At 35.5% G+C, this 22,138-nt stretch overlaps 1 protein-coding gene across 2 annotated transcripts in view; it reads left to right on the top strand.

Moving 5' to 3' along the window:
• LOC149791627 (electrogenic aspartate/glutamate antiporter SLC25A13, mitochondrial-like) overlaps positions 1–22,138 on the top strand; it is a 113,582-nt gene that overhangs the window by 8,749 nt on the left and 82,695 nt on the right. For both annotated transcript variants that reach the window (XM_089970184.1, XM_089970183.1), the window contains exons 3-8: positions 3,819–3,872; positions 5,527–5,669; positions 9,379–9,494; positions 15,422–15,561; positions 17,540–17,686; positions 20,914–21,055. In XM_089970184.1, coding sequence (XP_089826310.1) covers positions 3,819–3,872; positions 5,527–5,669; positions 9,379–9,494; positions 15,422–15,561; positions 17,540–17,686; positions 20,914–21,055 — 742 coding nt within the window. The remainder of the gene's footprint in view (positions 1–3,818; positions 3,873–5,526; positions 5,670–9,378; positions 9,495–15,421; positions 15,562–17,539; positions 17,687–20,913; positions 21,056–22,138) is intronic.

Genomic DNA, 22,138 nt, shown 5'->3' with positions numbered 1-22,138 from the left:
TGTTAAAAATCCAAAACACACACACACACACTGACATGTTACGATACTATTAAACTGTCTAAAGATTATACACTGATATGCTAGGAGTTCCTGTCTTGCATGTCATGCTTGATTTACCATTGTGTTCAAGTTTTTTGTTGCTGCATTCAATTGAAACTCAAAATATTTGTGTACTTGGTGTTCCCTCCAGGGGTGCAAAATTAAGTGAAAAGTTCTCATGTGGTCCAAAAGTGGGGATCAGATTGAGTTAAAAAAAAACAACCTTGGTATCAGAACTGTGGGTTAAAGGAAAAATGTTGGGGTCTCTGATGCACAAATGAGGGTAAAGGAAACACTGATACTTCTAAAGTTTTTGCATAAAATACACAAACATGATGCATTATCTTGAGTATGTAATTGACTTTTCCCTGGGTCATTGCTTGTAGATATTGTAATGAATGACTTTGCTTAGGATCATAGCTTATATGTAACTTGTAGATATTGTAACACGTGTCATTATTGTGGTTAAGGGTCATGCAAGATTCGTACGGTCTTTGAAGGACTTTGATAATTTGGGGAAAATACGGTAGAATTTTCAAGGCCTTGAAAGTTTGGGAAAATCAAGTAGATTACCCTTAGGTCTTTAAAAGTCTTTGAAAGTTGAAATAATCCAAATTTTTTTTATTTCTTTCCATAATCACAAATAAAATTGTCCAAGGTTGTTAGATTCAGATGTATAGTCTGACTATACCAACCCGTTTGTTTTAAAAAAAAACCCACTGATTTCAATAATGGAAACCTTTAATGTGATGAAAGTGCAAGGAACTTAGTCAATTCATTCATTGATTTATAGTTTCTAACCTGACTGAGTAGAGTGGCCCTAACACTGTCATCGTCTGCAGGTTTCATGCTTAATGGAAGTTTTTCAGTATAATAGATGGATGTGCTCGAGATCCATTTTCAGTTCCTGTTACCTGCTTCTGATATTTACAGTGTCGAATCAAGGAAAAGGAAAAGAATGACAACAACAAATTTGCCTTTCACATGGATTTAACAGGCGGTTTAATTTCTATGTTCATGTGTGCAAACAGATATAATTCCAAACTCTCAACGTTATGGTAATTTACGGAATTATCCGGCAGTTACCGAATAGGATGAATTACGTCATTATGTTGTCTGGTGGAAATAAAGTAGCCCATAGTGTACACAATATGGTGCCATGTTAGTATGGAAAGTCTGTTAAGCATGAAAGGTGCAGGGGATGCCAGCATTAGTGCCATTCTGGTCAGTCAGGATATAAATTATAAATCAGTTATTAAATTGACTTAGTTCTGTGCACTTTTTATCACATTAAACGTTTTCATTATTGAAATCGATGTGGGGGTACAAACAAATGGGAATGTATAGTCTAGTTTTCCTGGTTTCTTTTTTTTTTTTTTTTTGACCCGGTCAGTTTCATTGCTGCAGCAATAACAAATGAGCATTTCTTTGGCCACCCAAAGTTGGCTTTGGGGGCGACTTCAATAACACATGCACTCTTCATCAAAGCAAGCCATCTATACCCTTCATCAAAAGAAGTCAGCACCATAACTATTTTCAGCACGTTTTTTGTTTTCTAATTTCATGGTGTTTGTTTTTTGTAATTATATCATTTTATCTGTTTTTTAGTTGTTATCTAATGTTGTAAAGTGCTAGAGCTTCTAAAGATTAGGTGCTATACATAGTCCTCATTTTTATTATTATAATCACAAATAAAATTGCCTTCGGTTGTTAGATTTGGGTGTAGTCGGTTTTCCTGGCTTTTTTTTTTTAATGAATCATTCAATTTGATTGGACAAGTCCATTACCTTTGGCCATTCAAAATGTTCATTACACTAATTCACGATTGTTTTTTTTTACAAAACTGTCCAGCAAATTGAATTTCGGTTTCATTGGACAAGTGCTCACTTTATGTAGAAAGTGCATGAAAGTAACACACGTTTGAGGAACCAAAATTGTTCAGTCAATTTATGTCTTCATTTTTATTTAACCTGGTGTTTAAAAATGCTATGTCTTTGCTTTTTAAACAATTTCTGGTTTGAACAAGAGAAATACAAGGAATGGTTGAAAAAGGATAAAACGTATAAATGAAAAGTTGTTTTGTACATTGTCAGATAAGGAAAAGGGAGAAGCAAAACTCTGTAGGGTCCTCAGAATTATGTTTGAGGCAGGAAGAGAAGTAGAGTCCCAATGTGATTTAATATTGACTCAGTATATGGAAAATTAGTGGATGAAGTTATCCAATCGGACAATCATCCCTTGAAATCCTTCAATAGAACAGATGACAACCTTGATGAAGTGTTTTATTCTGTCCTTTCCAAAAGAAATGAATATGTTGAACTTTGGGATGTTCTCCAGAAAATGTTGTCACATGGGCAGGCAACCGTTGCGAGAGGATTTTCTGTCAACAAAGACGTATCGGTTGAGAACTTCATCAAAAAGAAACCCTCATAGCTCAAAGTATAATCAATAATTGACACAATGAGAAAAGCAGGTGGACCTTTGGAAATCATCATTAGCAATGAAATGATGACATATGCCTCCTCTGCAAGACATAAGTACCATGCCTATCTGGATATGAAGAAAGCAGAGGAGAAGGATGACGAGAAAATCAGAAAAGGAAAGAAACGGGAGTTAGCCATGGATGAAGTGGAAAACTTAAAGCCAAAGGCTGACTCTTAAAGCTGACATTGCCAGCCTACATGCTTCCTCTGTTCAGAAGGCAAAGGAAGTAGGGTTAAAAGGACTCATTGTACTTGTCACAGAGTCAAACACTCTTAGGAGAAGAGCAGAGAAAAAGATGACATCATTGGCTTCTCTTTCAAAAATGATTGAAGAGAAAAAACAGCAACTATAATAATGCATTTAAAGCAGTGCTGATAATTTATTTTATATTAAATCTGATGCATAAGTTACATATTTCTGAAATAACAATGGATGTTAACCTATCTTCCAGATCATTATGAGGCAATTTTAGGAGATTAATTATAGTTTGAATTTTGTCATTAAACAATGTTGTAGTATTTTGCATTCGTTGTTTTCTCATATAACCTGTATACAAAATGTTAGAGAAAATAGGTCTTGGAAATCTCAGTTTGTGGTCTTTGAAAGTTTGGGAAAAGTCTTTGAATGTATCATTCAGAGTTCAGTATGAACCCTGTCATGATAGCATCACTAGACTCCCAAAGTCCATCCCTGTGTCATAACATTGAAATTATCAATATCCCCACTCTGTAAGAATTTATACATTTGATGGACATAAAAAGACTGATTTATTCATGTAAATGGCATTAACCCCAGCATCTATCCCTACCACAAGGTATGTATCCCCAGGGTCACATCTTCAAATTATTGAGATGCCACCCATTAAAATCACAATTACACTCACTGGGCATTAAGAGATCAGTAGAAACATGCAGCTGAAATTGGCACCAGGGTCAGTTCTTACTGCCTCAGATACTTAGTCCTGGGTCAGGCTTTTGAAAAAAAACGAGATTCCTAGCAAATAACCATGTACATGTTTGTTAGGCATGAAAAGAAAAATACACACACATAGATTACATTTGACAATAGGGCAGTTCTTACTCGTGAGGCTCAAACTTGGGATAGATTTCAAAATATAGAAGTGTGGTGAACATGTTTTATAAACACAGAATTCTAGTTTAACATATAAAGTACAACAGCATTTCTACTAGACAAGTGCTGAAAACGGTAAGACTTGTATCATGTTACTTACTGATAAGGTTGAACCTAATGTGCATTTTCTCATCACTTTACAATATATTTAATTTTTATTCCAGATGGAGATATTCAAAAGAGGAGACCAAGAGAAGTTAAGGGAAATATTTTTGAAGGTAAAATGTTATTTCAGGCATCAATATAATAGTTATGAAAACAATATTCTTGCATGTCTTTTGAAGTTTTGTAGGCAAATTAGCATACAGTTTTGAAATATCAGTACAGTGGGTTGGCTTTTTTAGAAGAAAATAGAACAGCAGTTAGTGTAGCTTATCTAGTCATTAAGTTGCCATTATTAAAAACTACAAATTAATTTTGAGCACAGTGGAATAATTCACCTAATTGAAAGGAAGGAAATCTTGACATCTGTTAAAATCTCATCCCATATTTCTTTGGTCCCATTGAACCCTTGTGGAGATTGTGGATCAGCCACATCTCCCTTTCCTCTCATGACACAGTGCATAACTTTCACATGGCATCATAGTTCATTAGAACAGGCAGGTTATAGACCCTTTCTGTACCTTCTGGAAGGAAGGAAGCAGTAGGCCTTAGCTGTTCACAACTCTCCTGTCAAGTCAGCTACTTCCTGTTGCTCTGGCAGGTACCAGACTGGCCCTTTTCAGAGACTTGGTTGACCTTCACAGATATGTCATGGGTCCTTTCAATAAGAAAGGAAGATTACCAGCTTCTCTTCTGGAACTCTCCACCTCTTACAGGACCTGCATTTGGTTCCACCAGTGCCAGCTGGTGTCCTTAAGGGAAGATGTGTATGCTGTTCTGAAGATGGGCACAATATTGAGGTTATATCTAAGTCTACAATTTTATTCCTGGATCTTTCTGTCTTCAGAAAAATGGGATTTTTTTAACTTTTCTATCTTTTCCCATTAATCAAGTTCCTTCTGGAACAACATTTCAACATGGATACCTCTGCCTGAGTTGGAAATGATATCAGAATGAACAACTAGGTGATCTCCATAGATCTCAAGGATGGCTACCTTCATGTTTGCATCCTTTCGGCTCACATGAAATTTCTGCAGTTTTGTGTAGTCACAAGTTATGAAGGCAGTCTGGTACTTTCTTTTATCATCTGTTTCCTCCCGTGCATAGAAAGTCTTCAGAGGTCTCCGTCATCCAGTTATTTTGACAACTGCTTGATGAACAGTGTTCTCAGATGTGTCCATTGAGGGACAAGTCACTTTTGGAAGACACTGACTTGTCAGATATTAACTACCAACCAATGGACTTGTCCCTCTATTGGAAAACACTGGCTTGTCAGGGATTAGATCTCCATCAAGAAACTTGTCACTCTCTTGGAAGACACTGATTTGTCAAGAATTAACTCTACATCAAGGAGGTTGTCACTCTGTAGAAAGACGCTGACTTGTCAGGGATTAAATCTCCATCAGGGAACTTGTCACTCTTTTGGAAGACATTGACTTGTAAGGGATTAACTCCCAACCAAGAGGAGTCGGATCTAATCATCTGAATTCTCCTTTATATGGGGTCAGTTTCCTTACAAGAGTTTGGGTTCCCCTCTGACTGGAATACATCCCCAGAACCTTCTTCCTTTGTGCACACTGACACCTCATATTTTGAGTGCTGTCATGGATATTATACTTTTGATCCAGTGCCACTGTTTGAGTGAGGTTGAGTAGAGTGTGGGTGACAGATATAGGCAGTTGGAAAGGAGATTGAGAAACTGAAATACAGAGAGAGTACCACATAATTCTGGTGTTATCTGGTAATATATAGTTATATTGTCTATTTCAGTATGCAAGCAAGGATGTGAATGGAGAGAAATTCATGACCTACTCTGATCTGATCATCAATTATTTACAACTCTTGAAGAAGAATAACTTTGATGAGTACACACTTAAGCTATTTGGAAACAGTGTGGATACTAGCAGAGATGAGTAAGTTGGGTCTTAACAAAATTTGGTACTACAGCTTCTTGTTTCATGAAGGGCACTACTTGTATATTAGACACATTCCAAGCACAGAGGTTGCATCATTATTATGTCATGAATTTTATCACATAAATTATGAAGTTATGATTGAATGCAATTTAAATAAAATTAAAAAGGAAAAAAATTCTTTAGCATTCTAAATGGAGCAGACATTTTTTAATGCTTTTTTAATAGAAATTTTATACTTTTATCTTTTCTTCTTTTTTTGCAAACCCCAGATAAATTCAGATTTTGTGACTTGTCTGGATTTTGTTTTATTCACTTTTTCATGGTGAACATTATTTGGGATCATACTAATTAAGTTTTTTTTTTACCTTTCATTGTAGTCTCTTCAGCATTTTCAAGATGAATATTTTTATGTGATCACATTGCCCTGTACTTGTCTTGGAACTTTAACTTGTCTGTTTGAAATTTTAGTCATCCGTCTTATATTTTTGAAGAATGAAAACCTAAACTTAATCTACTGTTTTCTAGTGATTTGACAAGTTCTGTACATGTTGGCTTTTCTTGTAGCTTTTCATGCTCTACACTAGAGTTGTCCATCATATGGCCTGCAGGCCAGAATCTGGCCTGCCAACCTTTCATAATTTGTGCCAACTGGAAATGAAAAAACATTGGTCAAGTTTGTAAATGGACCTCAAGTGAAAAAAATGCACTGTGGCCCCTCATGTCAAAAGGTAGGACACCCCTGCTCTACACAGTGAATATGAATGCAACCAGAGTGAATGTCCTGATTCTTTCTGACACCAGCCCTTCAAACCCATTACTAAGAATGCTTTTGATTGATACTTGTGACAAAATAGCACACTAGACTCCATATTATACTCCAGCTAGGGGTATTGATATGAGGGCAGCGGTCACTCAGCTCTTTCACATGAGCAGGGTTCTCCCACTATTTGATGTTTACCAGAATTGTATCATTTCACCCAAACTTTGAAAATTAGTAATCTAGAGTTTCATGATACAAGTTTTGTTTTGAAATCAGATGATTTAAAAAAATTAACTATCTTGAAAACTGCCACTATGCCAAGAAAATAGGACAAAGTTAAGACAGTGTTAGGGATACTTTTTTCTTCAGAAAATGTTGCATTTTTACAGTATCTTAATTATACATGTGTGACACTAAAATCAAATCTGCGTTAATGCCACTTTCATTCTTGTCCAATTCAAATGATGCTAAATTTGATTATCTATGACCTGTCTCCATTTATTAAAGATAAACAGTTTTTACATTTTTTTAAAATACAATTTCACATACAGTTCCACTTTTGAGGTTGGGCAACCATGTATTAAAAATCACTTTTCCTTCCGACAGGCCCCTCAAAATTATGAGTGGACAGGAGGATCAAAGTGCAAATGAGCTTATGTGTATGTTACTCATCATCCATCAACACTCATAATTAGATGAATAGGATCCTGACATGAATGTCTTTCAAATTTGTTTAAATGATACAAATGCACTGTCAAATATGGCTGCTGTTACTAAAAATAGAAACTGTTAAATGACTTCTCAGAAATTGCTTGAAGTGACACTGACATTAAATAAACAATTTATAAAAGGATGTCAGTGGTGACAGTTTTTTCAAAATGTGTCAGGTAGTGTAAAAGTTGAGAGCGCTTGAAGATTTTTGCTGCGGGGATAACTCATCACACAACGTACTACCTTATCTGGATGTTGATGACACCACATATTAGGAATACTAATTTAAAGTATTTTGAACATTGCATAAGATTCATTTCAAGAATATAAATTCTAATCTTCAGAAGGGAAAAAAAATTGCAAAGATGAACAAGTAAATATTTAAATTACCGATGAAAATAGAAATTTTAGTTCAGTTTTGACAAAAATTTGAATTTAAAGTTTCTGGAAAATAATGAGCTATGTCTTTAATTACAATTTATACTTAGTTAACATCATTTCAGTCACATATAGTTACATATGAATAAGGTCAGTTAGATATAATGATGAGAGGTGAAGAAATTTAAATTTTACTTAACATCATTTTAATTAAATTATTCAGTGCTGCTCATTTTATCCAAATAACTACCTCAATGTATAATATGGTCTTTATGGTGCACATTTGGAACAAGATTACCTTTCCTTTTTAAGAGATCATTTAAAAATAATTTAAATGCTTATCTCTTCTATGACATCATCAAAGTTGGTGATTATTAATGAAATTGACTGGCCCCGAGTGGCTGAGTGGTCTAAAGCGCTTTCCGTTACGGATCACTGCCATCTCACCTCTGTCTGCATGGGTTTGAGTCTCGGATTCGGCCAATGTGGGTATGTGAGAAAGCTTGCCAGTAGCTTCTCGAGGGTCGGTGGTTCTTTCCGGGCATTTCCCAGGTTCTTCTTCCACCGTTAATACTGGCCGCCTTGTATAGCCTATCATGTGCTGAAAAATGGCGTTAAACCTTACAACAACAACAACAACAATGAAATTGACTGAAATTATCTCCCCAGAAGTGTTTAAAACTTTACCATCATGAAAGGTTCTTAACAGGTTTCTGTGGTATTTTCATTCTTGTTTATGATGTCCTCTTTATGTTATCTTATATTTGTTTCTAAATATTATTATTGTTTTAACAGAATTAGACCAAATTTCACAGCAAACACTATTGTGTCAAGATCTTTCAGTTTAGTAAAATAAAGAAAAATCCACTGTCGTATATGGCTAACATTACCAAATTTACTAAAGTTTTTAAACAACCACTTGAAAAAAAATCTGAACAGAATGTGACATATTCTGGCATAGTTGGCTTTCAGCTATGATGCGAATCTTCTATCAAATGTGGCTACTGTTACCAAAAATAAACAGAACTTTAAATGAAAGCAGAAATAGACAAAATTTGACAGAACACATTCTGGTCATAATGGCTTTCAGATTTGACAAATTATGACACATTACTATCCACTTTGCCAGGGCTAAATGTGGAATATCTTTTTAAGGACTTTTTCTTTCAGATATGCTTGACAGAATTTGAGCAAAAATTGCAGCTAGTACGTTGGCATGAAGAGCTTCTAAGTTTAAACAAATAATGTCAGTCTGCTCTAAGGTGCAGCTGCTGAACTAAACTGATCGAGTTTGATGGAAAGTTTCTAAGTTTAAACACCTTTCAGATTTTTACAGATAATGCTGATGCCTTGGAAAGAGGTGGTAAAATCCCATATACCATTTTTATTTCTGCTTGGATATTAATATTAATGTGCATAAACATGAGATGTTGGTAAGTCGAATACACGTAAATCTGGAGTTTATTGGCACAGGCTCCCGAGTCTTCACTGCATATCCTTGGTAGAGTGTCTAGTAGTAACTGATAAATATTGGGAGTTGGCCTCAAGTCATTCGCTCCAACTGGACATTACTCTTGTCTGACTTAGTCTTGGCAAGTAGAATATGAAGTTTTAGCACTTTTAATGCTAAAACAAACCAGAAGATGTGGTTAAGTCTTCTTTTTTTTTAGCTTTGAGGGCGTGAATTTGGGAGGTACCAGGTTCTCCTATAATGTTATGATTGGATAGATATTTTTGAAGAAATATATTTTACTCTGAATTTTTTTGTTTATTCAACATTGTGTTTAAAATACTGAATCATGCTACTTATGAGCTGTTGTATAATTTACCTAAATTATATATATATTTTCTGTTTAGACTTATTTCCTTTACGGAGTTCCAGGCATTTGAAGCACTTCTCTGCCTTCCTGATGCTATGTATGCTTTGGCATTCCAGATTTTTGACAGGAATGGAAATGGTTTCATAACTTGTGGTAGGTAGTAAAATTTGCTTGGTGTTTTGTAATATATGATACACCATGAAGAGAAAAAAAGTGCCGTTGAATTGGTTAATTAAGACCCCACAAGCTGAAAAATTGTAGTAATCACTTTGTTCTTCCATCTTACTTGCGTCAGCAGTTTGTTTTTTGCAACTTGACTGCAAATAGTTTGATTATAACCCAGCTTTAAATGTGTCTTTATATTGATAAGACCTCAGAATTGTTAGATTTTTCAACCATTTCTGTCATCATTTAAAGGAGTTATGGCCCCATATTGCCTATCACCTTAGTTTTGTTTCCACAGCTTAACTTGACTTGAGCAAAATTTGGCATGCAGCACTGTATTAGCAAAACCTTGAATGAGTTTTATTTCCATTGTTCTGTTACCTCAGGCATAATGCCTCTTTATTGCTTTCTTTCCACTGCATATCATTACCAAGGATTGTTCAGAGGTTGCACTAGCTTTGTGTTATACCAAAAACATTGTACCCAGAGTCCCTTTGTTTGCATAATCATACACATGCTATGCTATCAGTAACTTGCACTGGCTTTGCAAGTTTTAATTTAGTGCAGATGAAGATTTGCATTTAATTGTGATAGTGATTCATGGATTCATGGTGCATGCAAAACATCACGAAAATTCCCCAGTTCTCTGCTTAAATGGGGAATAAGATAACTTTTATCCCGTTAAATACTAGTCAAAATAGCATCAGTGGTCACTGATGCCAATAATGGCCCTGTATTGCTTGTTGCGATGTTAGTAGAACTATATCCAATTGTTACAGTTTGCCCTGTAGCCAGCATTGTAAAGTATATCATCTATATTTATACCAAAAGTTTTATAAATGTGAAGAAAACTGGGGCCTAACTGATTTTGTTTTTAAATGACACATGTACATACTCATAGCAACAGTAACTTTTTTTAAACAAACACTAAATGAAGACAGATTTTTTTGACTGTAGGATTTTTTGAGACATTCATGATTAGTATACATCGTAATTTGCATGAGTTCATATTTTTCTGCGTAAATGCCGATACCACTAACTATTAACCATTCGACATTTCATCTTCTGGATTAATATCATTTGAAAAGAAGCTACGCTACAATTACAGTGTTTTCACCTGTAAGGAAAGAGATATGTATTCCACAGAAAGTGAAGTATAGATTGGAGTACACCAAAAATTGGCCTTGCATTTAGCCATCAAACGTTGATGTACAGTGGAACCCCGCTATAACGCGATGATCGGGGTCCATAAAATCGGATCGCGTTAAAAGCGGGGTCGCGTTAATGCGGGGTTTTACAATATTTAACTTTTTTTCCGAGAACATATACGTGTATACATGTACAATGATCAAAAGTCGGCTTATCATCAGATGAATATTAACTGGAATGCATTAATTAAGATATATTCAAAATAATCGAAGGCTATTATATTTATAGGTTATTACTGTGCATTAAAAACATTTACTAATTTTTATTTGTTTGAACGATAATACAGATTGACCGATAATACCAGACTATCGCTATATCATGAAAAGTGTATCAACACCGTATGCTACCGTGCCGTCGTGGCATGCAGTTCATCCATAATGGATGTAATTTCATTGAAAATCGTACAGATTTAAAATATTCAATAATTTTGTAATAGTCTGAATTCGTCGTGTAAAATATAGGATGAACAAAATATTGAAACCATTTACTTGCCGTCTGATATCGTACGGTCATTGCATGCAGCTATTCCCGGGTCTACATACGGTGTCCGTACAAATTTCAACCGCTAAAATTTTATCATATGCGACAACTGCAAGAATAATTAACAATCAACGCATGATTTCAGCGTGCAAATAACTTTTATTTCAGATTTTGTGAACATCAAAAGAAACATGTGAAAACTGCTAAATTAATACTTCTTTTAAGTTGAGTAATGCCAATGATGTGTCGACGGATGCGTTATTATCTGCTACCATTCCCTTTATCATTTCACGGCGATAATTTTGTTTAAATACGGAAATTATGCCTTGGTCAAGTGGCTGGATTTCTGACGTAGTGTTTTTCGGGAGGTACGAAACTTTGATCTTGCCATCACTGCTGACAAGATTTTCCGCTGGGGGGTGGGCAGGGCAATTATCCAGCAGGAGGAGAGCTTTTTCCTCCAGATTGAGTTTTCGTAAATGAGCCCGAACATCTGGAACGAATGTTTTGTGAAACCAGTCGTCAAATATGGAGCTATTCATCCAAGCATTCTTGCTGTTAGTGTACTGGAATGGAAGTGCCTTCATATTTACATGATGAAAACATCTGGGAGCTTTCGATTTTCCAATCATCAGAGGTCTGACTTTGTGGCTGCCAGACTTGTTAACACAAAATAAGAGAGTCACTCTGTCCTTCCTCTTCTTGAAACCTTCTCGTTTGTGACTGTCAGTCTTGGTTGCAAGGGTGCGATCGGGTAACATTTTATAACATTAACCAGTCTCATCGCAGTTGTAAACTTGGTCGGCTGTGTAGCAACCGTCCTCCAGCAACTTTTTAAGCCCAGTCGGGTAGGAATTGGCAGCCTCTTTGTCAGCGGAGCGGATTTCCCCAGACACAAGAACTTGGCTGATAGCGTGCCTTTTCTTGAATCTGTCTAGCCAGCCATTACTCGCCTTAAATTTGGAATCATCTCCATTGATACGGCGATCAAATTTCTCTGCTTGGGCTTTCAGAATTGGGCCAGAAATTGGAACACCTTCTGAGCGAGCTTGTACAAAAAATTGGTACAAAGCTGAATCTAGGACATTGTCATTAGCTAACTTAACCCTTTTACGCTGTAAACCAGTTTCCTCTTCAAGAATGTTGGGTAGACTACGGAGCTTTCCTTCATCTGTTTTCCACCCTCGCAAAGTGGACTCGCTGATTCCTAGATCTCTGGCAAGCTGAGTTTGTTGTTTGCCCTTCTTTAGTTGATCTAGGGCATACAGTTTCTCTTTAGCAGAAAACGACTTGCGTTTTTGAACTTGCTTTTCCATAACAGTAAAATATTTTTTTATATAAGCAAACAACGTACACAGATAAAGCTCAATAACTAAGTAATGAAGGCCTGCAATGGTTACGAATCACTTTTTATATAAAACAAAATTAAGCTGAACGGATGTACAATTTCATACCCTTTTAATTTACAGATAATAAAGTGGATATTATTTACTTTCAACTGTTTGTTGTTTGATCACACCGCCAAGCACAGCATACATGTTGGCGGCTTTCGTCCTTTGATGTTTATTAAATTGTGCGACTCTTGTATCAACCACAACTTTGTCTGCTGCTTGGCTGTGATTGCAGTTAAATAAGAAGCCCATGTCGGCTATTGTTTGAGCAACGACTGTATACAGAATTCATGGAAGACAATCACAAAGACGATTTACTGGCTTTACTCATGGATCCGTAATAAGTAACACTTCCGATAATGTTTACTTCGGCTTAACAATTCAAAAACCTAATGAAACCAGTTTTCTCTTCTAGAGTAGAATACGGAGCTTCACCACAACCTGTTCAAATTGATAAATTTCAGAAGCCAAGCGTTGTACACACTATTTCTCGTACGTTATATATATCGTATTATTTTAGAATTCATACACGATCACTTCTCCAAAATCACTTAAAGAACCAGGATAAATTGTTAAGTTCCGATCGTTTATTATTAAAAGTCATACGCGAATTCTTCCACCAAATTATAATAAACGTTTTACACACTATTTCTCGTACGTTAAACAAATATTTTCACGGTCCGATAAAAATACACGTAAATGAATTTCAAATATCAGGAACCATGCCACGATCATATTATTTTAAAAGTCACAACTAATCTCATGCCCAAAATGAAGTTAATTTTTTGTTTTGTTTTTTTTTACTTTTCTCCAAATTTTTTTTCTCCATGTGTGAATGAATATACGAAATTTCGGGAGCCATGCTACGACCGCGTTATATCCGAATTCGCGTTATGGCGGGGCGCGTTATAGCGGGGTTCCACTGTACATTATGCTTTTTGCACACAATTGTGTGCCATGAATTTTAGAATTAGGAATTTGCACATGGGCTTGTATTGTTGCTTACAATTTACCTGTCATACAAGTACTATGTAGTAATATTATCATTGCTTACAATTACCTGTCATGCATGTACTATAAAATAATATATAGTACATGTATGACAGATAAATTGAGTAATGATTCGAGCCTATGTAACGCCTCTGCATGATCAAACTGTTTATACAATTTGTATTTTAAAAAAATGGCACCCAGCAAGTGATACATGCTGAAGATGTAAAAAAAAAATGGCATCCAGCAAGTGATACATGCTGAAGATGTAAAAAAAAATGGCATCCAGCAAGTGACACATGCTGAAGATGTGCCAAAAAAATGGTATCCAGCAAGTGACACATGCTAAAGATGTACCAAAAAAATGGCATCCAGCAAGTGATACATGCTGAAGATGTAAAAAAAAATGGCATCCAGCAAGTGACACATGCTGAAGATGTACCAAAAAAATGGTATCCAGCAAGTGACACATGCTGAAGATGTACCAAAAAAATGGCATCCAGCAAGTGACACATGCTGAAGATGTACCAAACAAATGGTATCCAGCAAGTGACACATGCTGAAGATGTTTTAAAAAATGGCATCCAGCATATGACACATGCTGAAGATGTAAAAAAAATGGCATCCAGCAAGTGACACATGCTGTACAGGGAAATAGGCCTCCAAAAAAGTGTAAATAATTAGTACAGAAGAAAAAAGAATATTCAGATTGTTATGAATAAAAGCAGGAAGGAAGACGGTTATGTTTATTGGACATTGCTTGTTGATTAGAGTATATCTCAGGGCGGGAGATAGTATTGCCTTTGTGTGCAGTGGAAAAATAACTTTTATGTGAAGTTGAGAGACAACAACAAACCATTGAGCTGCATAGGGTTTGGAACTGAAGTTTGTGCTGATGTTTTAGAGCTAAATAGGCTTATGTGTACCTTACAAACTTTTCTGTTGAACGTAATGTATACCTTCACTGCATCTCACAGCTCCAGTGGCCTAGTGGTTAGATCATCCGCCTTAGATGCAAGAGGTCGTGGGTTTGATTCCTGGATGAGTCATACCAAAGACTTATAAAAATGGTACTAACAGCTGCCTCGCTTGGCACTCAGCATTAAGAGGTTAGTGTTAGGACTGGTCGGCCTGGTGTCTGGATAATGTGACTGGGTGGGACATCGTGCTACATGTCTGCGGCATGATACCCCAGTGCTAGACATCACTGTAAACTGTCACACTGCAGACATCGTAGTGATATGACTGAAATTTTTTTACAGCTATGTTAAAAATCCAAATCACACACACACACACCTTCACTGCATCAGCTTCGAATACCAAACATTTTAAATTCATGTTTCCTAACTTTACAATATCTGTATGTGATATTTTGTTACACTACTGAAAACTGGTCAGATTTACTGGGGGAAAAATCAAGTGCTTTACTGAGAATGTTCGTGTTAGGGTTGGCAGGTCTGGGTCATATAGCATTACGCAGTCACAACAATTCTTTCCACACTATAAAGGGTGGGGGTTTGTCTTGCCTATTAATAGCTTCATAAGAGGTGTCACTTTTCTGGTTTCGACCATGACATTGTCAATTTTGACGATGTTAAAATTTTGTGTTTTTTGAAAGTCTGATCTTTATTACATCAAACATGCTACAGTATTACTATTTGCTTGGATTTCCTGTCTTGCATATTTATTCCGAAGGCCACATCATAATGCTGTTCAGAGGAAAGAGACACTGCCCTCCATGTAACTCATATTTAGTTTATTTAATGTCTGATTTGATAAAGTTATAAAATTTTCATTTACACTGAAACTCAAGTTTATCTATTTTACTGTTGACTTTGCTTCCAGATGAATTTGAGGACATAGTCACTCATACTACGCTCCACCAACGTATACCATTCAACTTCAAGTGTGATTTTATCAAGCTGCATTTTGGGGAGAACAAGGAACGCAAAGTGACCTATGCAGAGTTCACACAACTCATACATGTAAGTAGTCTATCTTCTAGCCAGATTAAAATTTTCATGGTTTATTGTAAATTTCCGATAAATATATCAAGGTTATAGACTACAGGAAATACACTTCCTCTTTCAGAAGTAATGATTTTCAATGATGCATTCAGAGTGAACTGTGATATGTGTGAGATCATTTTATACAGGTGTGTGTGATGAGAATATTTCAACACTCCGAAGTAAATAAAAATGTAATTTTGGGAAACCATTTTATAATAGATTTGGTTCAGTCAAGAGCTATAATAAAGTGAAGTAAATTGCAATGATCAAGAAAAACTATAGCCCGTTTTTAGGATTCATAATCAGAACCGAGTGTATGAGAGGATTATTGGCTTGGAATGTAATTATTGGTTCTTCTGGTCATTGACTTGTGATGGCTTGTTGTCTTTCATCCATCATCTGTTGTCTGTCCATCTGCACAAGTTTGTTTTCATTACTCCTGGTAAACTACTAGGAGGATTGCCAAGAAACTTTGTACACACATTCATCCCAAGATCTAGTTGAAAAATTGTGTTGTTTGGACCACCGTTATGGCTGCTGTGATGGCCATCTTGAAAATTGCTACTTTTCCCCAATAGATGGTCATTTTGACATGGTGTTTTCACTAAAATACTTCCTGTGTTTCTAGTTGCTCTTTCACGAAAATGTAGCCCCTTACTGATACTGCAGTTCTCTTGCCTTTTCTCCTCCTGATAGATAACCGTATCAACATGGAGTTCTCAGCAAATGACTTTGTACAATGTCTTTTTGTTCTTGGATGACAATAGTGCCAATCTAGCTTCCAGTATGGTTACCATGACAGCCATTATGAAAATCATGTTATTACTACTCCTAATTGGATGGTTATATCAACATGACATTTTAATGAAAAGACTTTTGGTGTCTACTTGGTCCTAAATGCAAAAGTTGTTACACAGACAACCATTTCTTGATATCATGTCTAGATGGTTCTGCCTGAAAATGGTATTAATGAGACCTCCATTTTCATGGCACTTATTGTTGTCTTTCAAATCTTGTTATTGCTACATCTCCAAAATTTACTGTCATAGTATCATGGAATTTTCAGCAATGATTTGTAGTTGGGTCCAAGTGACAAATCAGATCTATAGTATGATCACCACAATATCCCTAATAAAAATCTTGTTATAACTACTTTTCCAGAACAGATGGTCCTTTATCTGTTTGGTTTCAAATTGCCCAAGACAAGTTGTTTGATTTTCTATCCTAGATTTCCGGTTTGGATTGAAAGGCTGGTATCTTGTGAACATGTTAACTGAGATACATGTTTAAAATATTTTGTTATGTTGGAGTTTCTCAAGAAATTCAGATAGTTTCAATACTCAGCAGTGAAAAAGAATAAATGGACAGAAATAAAAGTGTTATCTTGGATACCTGGGGAAACATAATTAGCCAGCAGAACATCAGTCCCTGTGAGCAGCTCCTGTTAGAGTTATTTCCCCTGCAGGAAACTAAGGGTTTGGTTGACAAGGTGGTTTTTGCCACATATATTTGTTCCTTTTGCCCTAATGCTGTTTGCTGTTATGATATTTACTGTAGTTCAGGTGATTTTGAGGATGTACATCCAAGACAATCTTTAGGTCACCTAAAGACAGCTATAACAGAAAAGGAATTAACTGCAAGAAAGAGCAGTTGTAAAACAAAAGCAAAACTGCAAATCCTGTTGTAAGCTTTTTAAAATATGTACCTGTCTACAGTTATGTCTACAATTAGTCTAGAATATTCAGAGTTTATAGCTTACACATGTGAAATTTTCTGGTTTCCCCATTTACTGGTAAGGAGACATTTTTAGTCATTTACTGGTAAGGAGACATTTTTTGTGAAATTTACTGGTAAGGAGACATTTTTAGTCATTTACTGGTAAGGAGACATTTTTTGTCATTCCAGAAGATAGATAAGATTTTTTTTATTGAATGACAAGTTTTTATGCTTTTAGGATTTTAATGAAGAGCATGCCCTACAAGCCTTTCGAACACGTGACAAGAAGCAGAATGGATATATTTCTGCCAAAGACTTTGAGGAAATACTGATTTCCTTGAAAAGTTATCTTCTTACTCCATTTGTCCGTGATAACTTAGTTACGGTAAGTAGGGAATTTCGGGTGTATTGTACTCGGAATGATTTCTTTTATGATAGAAGACATGGTAGGTAGGGGCCTCATGAAGTTTCCCTGTTCTCATATGTAGTTCATTGCAGAATGGTTATTGGGACAGTCCTGATTGCCAATCTGTAATTTATGCAAATTAATTGACTAAAACCTTTTGAATGCATTCAAGACATTCCAAACAGTTCAGTTTTAAGTACTTAGTCCAGTTTTGTTGGCATATTTAGTAATAAGCACAATCAACTGCATTTGATTGATCAGCTATGTTATCTGAGAGGTTCTGTGATACTGGTTAAAACAGTCAACAGAAGGAGACATGTACTTGAGTGTACTCTAGGGTGGTCATTGTCACTAAGCCCTTTCAGGATATTTATAAAAGTTAATGACTACCTTAAATGTATAGTTGATTAAGACTCCAAGTTTTGTTTATGTTGTTTTTATTATACACTGTCCTCCTATCCAAATGAATGAAAATAAGCAAGCAAGTTCAAAAATAGTCAGCATATATGCATTTCATTTGCAAACAAGTTTTAAAATAGTGAGTAAATATGCAGATGACTTCCAGAATAGGGAGTAAACATGCAGATGACTACCAAAATATGGAGTAAATATGCAGATGACTTCAAAATAGGGAGTAAATATGCAGATTACTTCCAAAATAGGGAGTAAATATGCAGATGACTTCCTAAATAGGGAGTAAATATACAGATGACTTCCAAAATAGGGAGTAAATATGCAGCAAATATACAGGTGACTTCCAAAATAGGGAGTAAATATACGTTTAATTTGACTTTTATCTAGAGCTCTGCAATTAGAGAAAGAGAGAAAAATCACATTATTTTTAGCTGGCTTGGCTGTAAGGCCACTCGAGGTTATGGCAGGGTCCTTGATATATTGTGTGTTGTTCATATGCAAATGTTATTTATAAGTTCTTTTCAAAAAACTGCTTGACCACTTTGATCCTGATTTTACAGGGAGCATTCTGGCAACAAAGTCTTTCACATTTATTTAATTATGCCAATCTGTCCTCCAATATGTCTGCCATTATCAAAAATAGAAGAAGAAAAAGCTTTTAACCTTATTCTCAAAGATGCTGAACAGAATTTGACCAAAATTTGATAGCAAGCAATCCAACATAAATAGCTTTCATGCTTATACAGATGGTGTTATTCCACAGCAAAATTTTGTTGCCATTGCTCAAAAAGGGGAACCCTTTAATAAAACAAAAATGATGCATGATGCTGATCTGCCATATAATATAGACACTGTCGCTAAAAATAGAAAACCATTAAATGACTTCGTAAAAACTGCTTAAGAGTAATTGAGCAAATTTGACATCAAGCATCCTGGTATAGATGAATTTCAAGTTTTTACAGATTATGACAACACTATCACATATGGCCACTGTTACTAAAATATTAACAACCCTTAAAATGAGTTTTTCTCAAATACCACTCAATGGACTATTGAAAAGATTTTACAGAAAGCATCTTACATGATGGTCTTATATGAATAAAAAATGGAAGATCCGGTAAACAGCTTCTCAAATACCACATGACAGAATTTGACCAGATTTATATAAATGATGTCAGTCAGCTATTAAGCCAGTAGATAATTTGATTGCGAAACACCTCTTAATAGAAACTGACTAACTTCAGTTTCTTTCATAACATATAAGCTGACAGCAGTGGAAGAAATTTCTAAGAAAGCATCATATTGACTTGAATATCTTGGCCAACTGCAGTATGATGCCTTCTGTAGAAATGTTTTCCAGTGCTCTTTTAATACGTACCCCATCAGTTCCACATTATTGATCTGTCACACAGCGTAGCTTAAAATAATTGGAAGCTTAAAAGATGGGGTTTGTAATAAATACAGAACTATATCAATGTTAAATTCTGAATTGTGGAAACACGCTTTTATTCGATATAGCATATGAGTACATCTTGCCTTGTTGGCCATGATGTATCCCACTGCTATATCAATCTCGTTCTTTCCAGTGATTCCATGCAGTACTCTCCCTCAATAATCCATGCACTATTAGCAAGGGTGCAAGTTACTGAGAGACCTCAAATTAATTAAAATGGGGATGCCATTCCAGCAGGATGCCACGAAAACCTGAGATGGGGTGATGGATCTGTTTAATGGCTGAATACTAGTTTTGTAATTGCCTTTGGAATGATTGTCAATAAAGAGTTTTTCTAATGAATTTGTATAACTTTTTGTATAAATTACTTTTATTTTCAAAATACCCAGCCTCAGAAAGATCATTAACATTACTCCAAGAAGTTTCAACAACAAACATTTGTATGCAAAAACAGTGTGTATTACATCATTGCTTTCGGTTGTTGTTGATTCACAACAAGACAAGATTGTTTTTTTCTAAAACTTGGGACATTTATTTCAGTGTGTTTTTTATTTCAGTTGTTCTATTAGTAAAATATTGACACTGATTTTGTTGCAAATGATAGCAAAACTTGTTATCAAAGAGGAAATCTCTTAGTGCCAATTCAGGAAATAATAGCAAAACTTGTAATCATAGAAGAAATCTCATAGTGTCAATTCAGGAATTTTAAGTTCACTGAAACTCTGGAACTTGCTTCTCCATAATGAAATGTATTTGTGAAACAAAGCTTTTTATCTACCAATTACTCACTCATTTTGCTTGGTTGTCTTGCTATCTTTGATCACATTTGTGAATGAGCAGGATAATTTAAGCAGTTTAATTATATTACTTACATATTAAAAATATTGGTCAATTGAAATAAGCTGACCAAGCATATGACTGTAACCACATGTAGGATTTGTATGCCATTTATTTCAAACGATTTATTTGGTTTGATACAAAAGATATAAAAAAACACGATTATACAAATAGTTCTGCTCTTGAGTGTAACAATGCAAAAAATACTTCCACAAGTCGGAGATCAAAACACAGTTGCCACTTAATTAGGCTCTCACAAATCATTGTTTACACTATTTGTTCTACTCCTGAATTCCATTAAAAAGCATCGATCCTGATCTGCCAGCAAATTTAGCAACTGAAATTACAGTTGTTTTTTTAACCCTATTTCTGCAGATAGATGGACATTATGTACGGGTAAATTTGTGTATTTTATATATATATATGCAGGTAAATTGTTGACCTTTTTATAATTTAGATTTTTGAACATTGATCTCATCTTTGTTCCTTTGGAAATTGTCAGGTTGTCATGAGCAGCGAGCACCACAAACAGGTCAGCTATGGCTATTTTACTGCATTCATTTCCCTTTTCAACAACATGGAGTTGGTGAAGAAAATCTACATGGCTGCAACAGGACGGGACCACAAAAAGGAATGCTCAAAAGGTAATCTGCAGTAAGATCACTGCAAAACTACCATATGTACCCGCATATAAGATGAATCTAAAGTGTAGACATGATCTGGTGTCACAGTATGTGCCATCAGATTATTATCTTTGTTTGTTCTTCTGATTACTCATAATAGACTGAATAGACCTAGATCAAACAGTGCATTAATGGGACAGCAGGTCTGGGTCTGTGTAGTTTGCATCTGTACTCGATATATAAGTGAGTATATATGGCATGATTCATCATTTCCAGATTTGTATGTGGATGGGCATATACTGTTTCCAATCTCCATTCATTTGTTCATTCAGTTCACCTGTCCACCTGTTACTTTGGTTGTAGGTTGAGTTCATTCAACTCTTTGTAACAAGATGATTGTCTCTGGTGAAAGTATGGAACTATGGGAGCTTTTACAGACATATTTTGAGAAAGAAGCCAAGAAACAAGAGTCTAGAAGCAAAAAGGCTAAAACCGAAAATAGCAAGTCTGATAGAATTGTATGCACATTGACTTGAGATTTGATGTTGTCTACATGTGATCCTGGAAAGCTGCAGAAAAGTACAACCTCTCCCCCAATAATACAAAATTCTTATCACAATTCTTTTCTGGAAAATCTGTGTTACTCTCCAGAATGTTAGAGTGGCTTATACTCTTAAAGATTTAAGATGTGGACAATTCACATTCATGGGATGAAGTAGACAGTTCAGTCAGTTATATGGTATATACTAAAAATATGGATTGATTTTTGTGAAATTCAGAGATGGACCACTTTCAGCATGGTTTTAAATTTTCTATGTTCGCATTATAATATATCATTCACTGATGTGTTCCATGAGGCCAGTGACTACTTAAATTCCCTGTGAAAATAGTATGGGCCACCCAAATGACCCTCGTTTTGGACTTTGAATTCACTTTTGTGTGTGTGTGTGTGTGTGTGTGTGTGCAATCCTTGCAAAGAAAAATTACTTGGGTACGTATTCTAGTATCTTTTTGCCAAAGTTTCAATTTGTGAATACACTGTGACTGTCTTTCTGCAGGTTTTTTTTTAGAATTGCTGAAAATTTATAACTTGCTAATGATTAA

Source organism: Sinohyriopsis cumingii, chromosome 9, assembly GCF_028554795.1.
Source record: "Sinohyriopsis cumingii isolate HCF-2022 chromosome 9, ASM2855479v2, whole genome shotgun sequence".
Classification (NCBI taxonomy): Eukaryota; Metazoa; Mollusca; class Bivalvia; order Unionida; family Unionidae; genus Sinohyriopsis; species Sinohyriopsis cumingii.
This window is presented reverse-complemented; position numbering and strand designations above follow the sequence as displayed.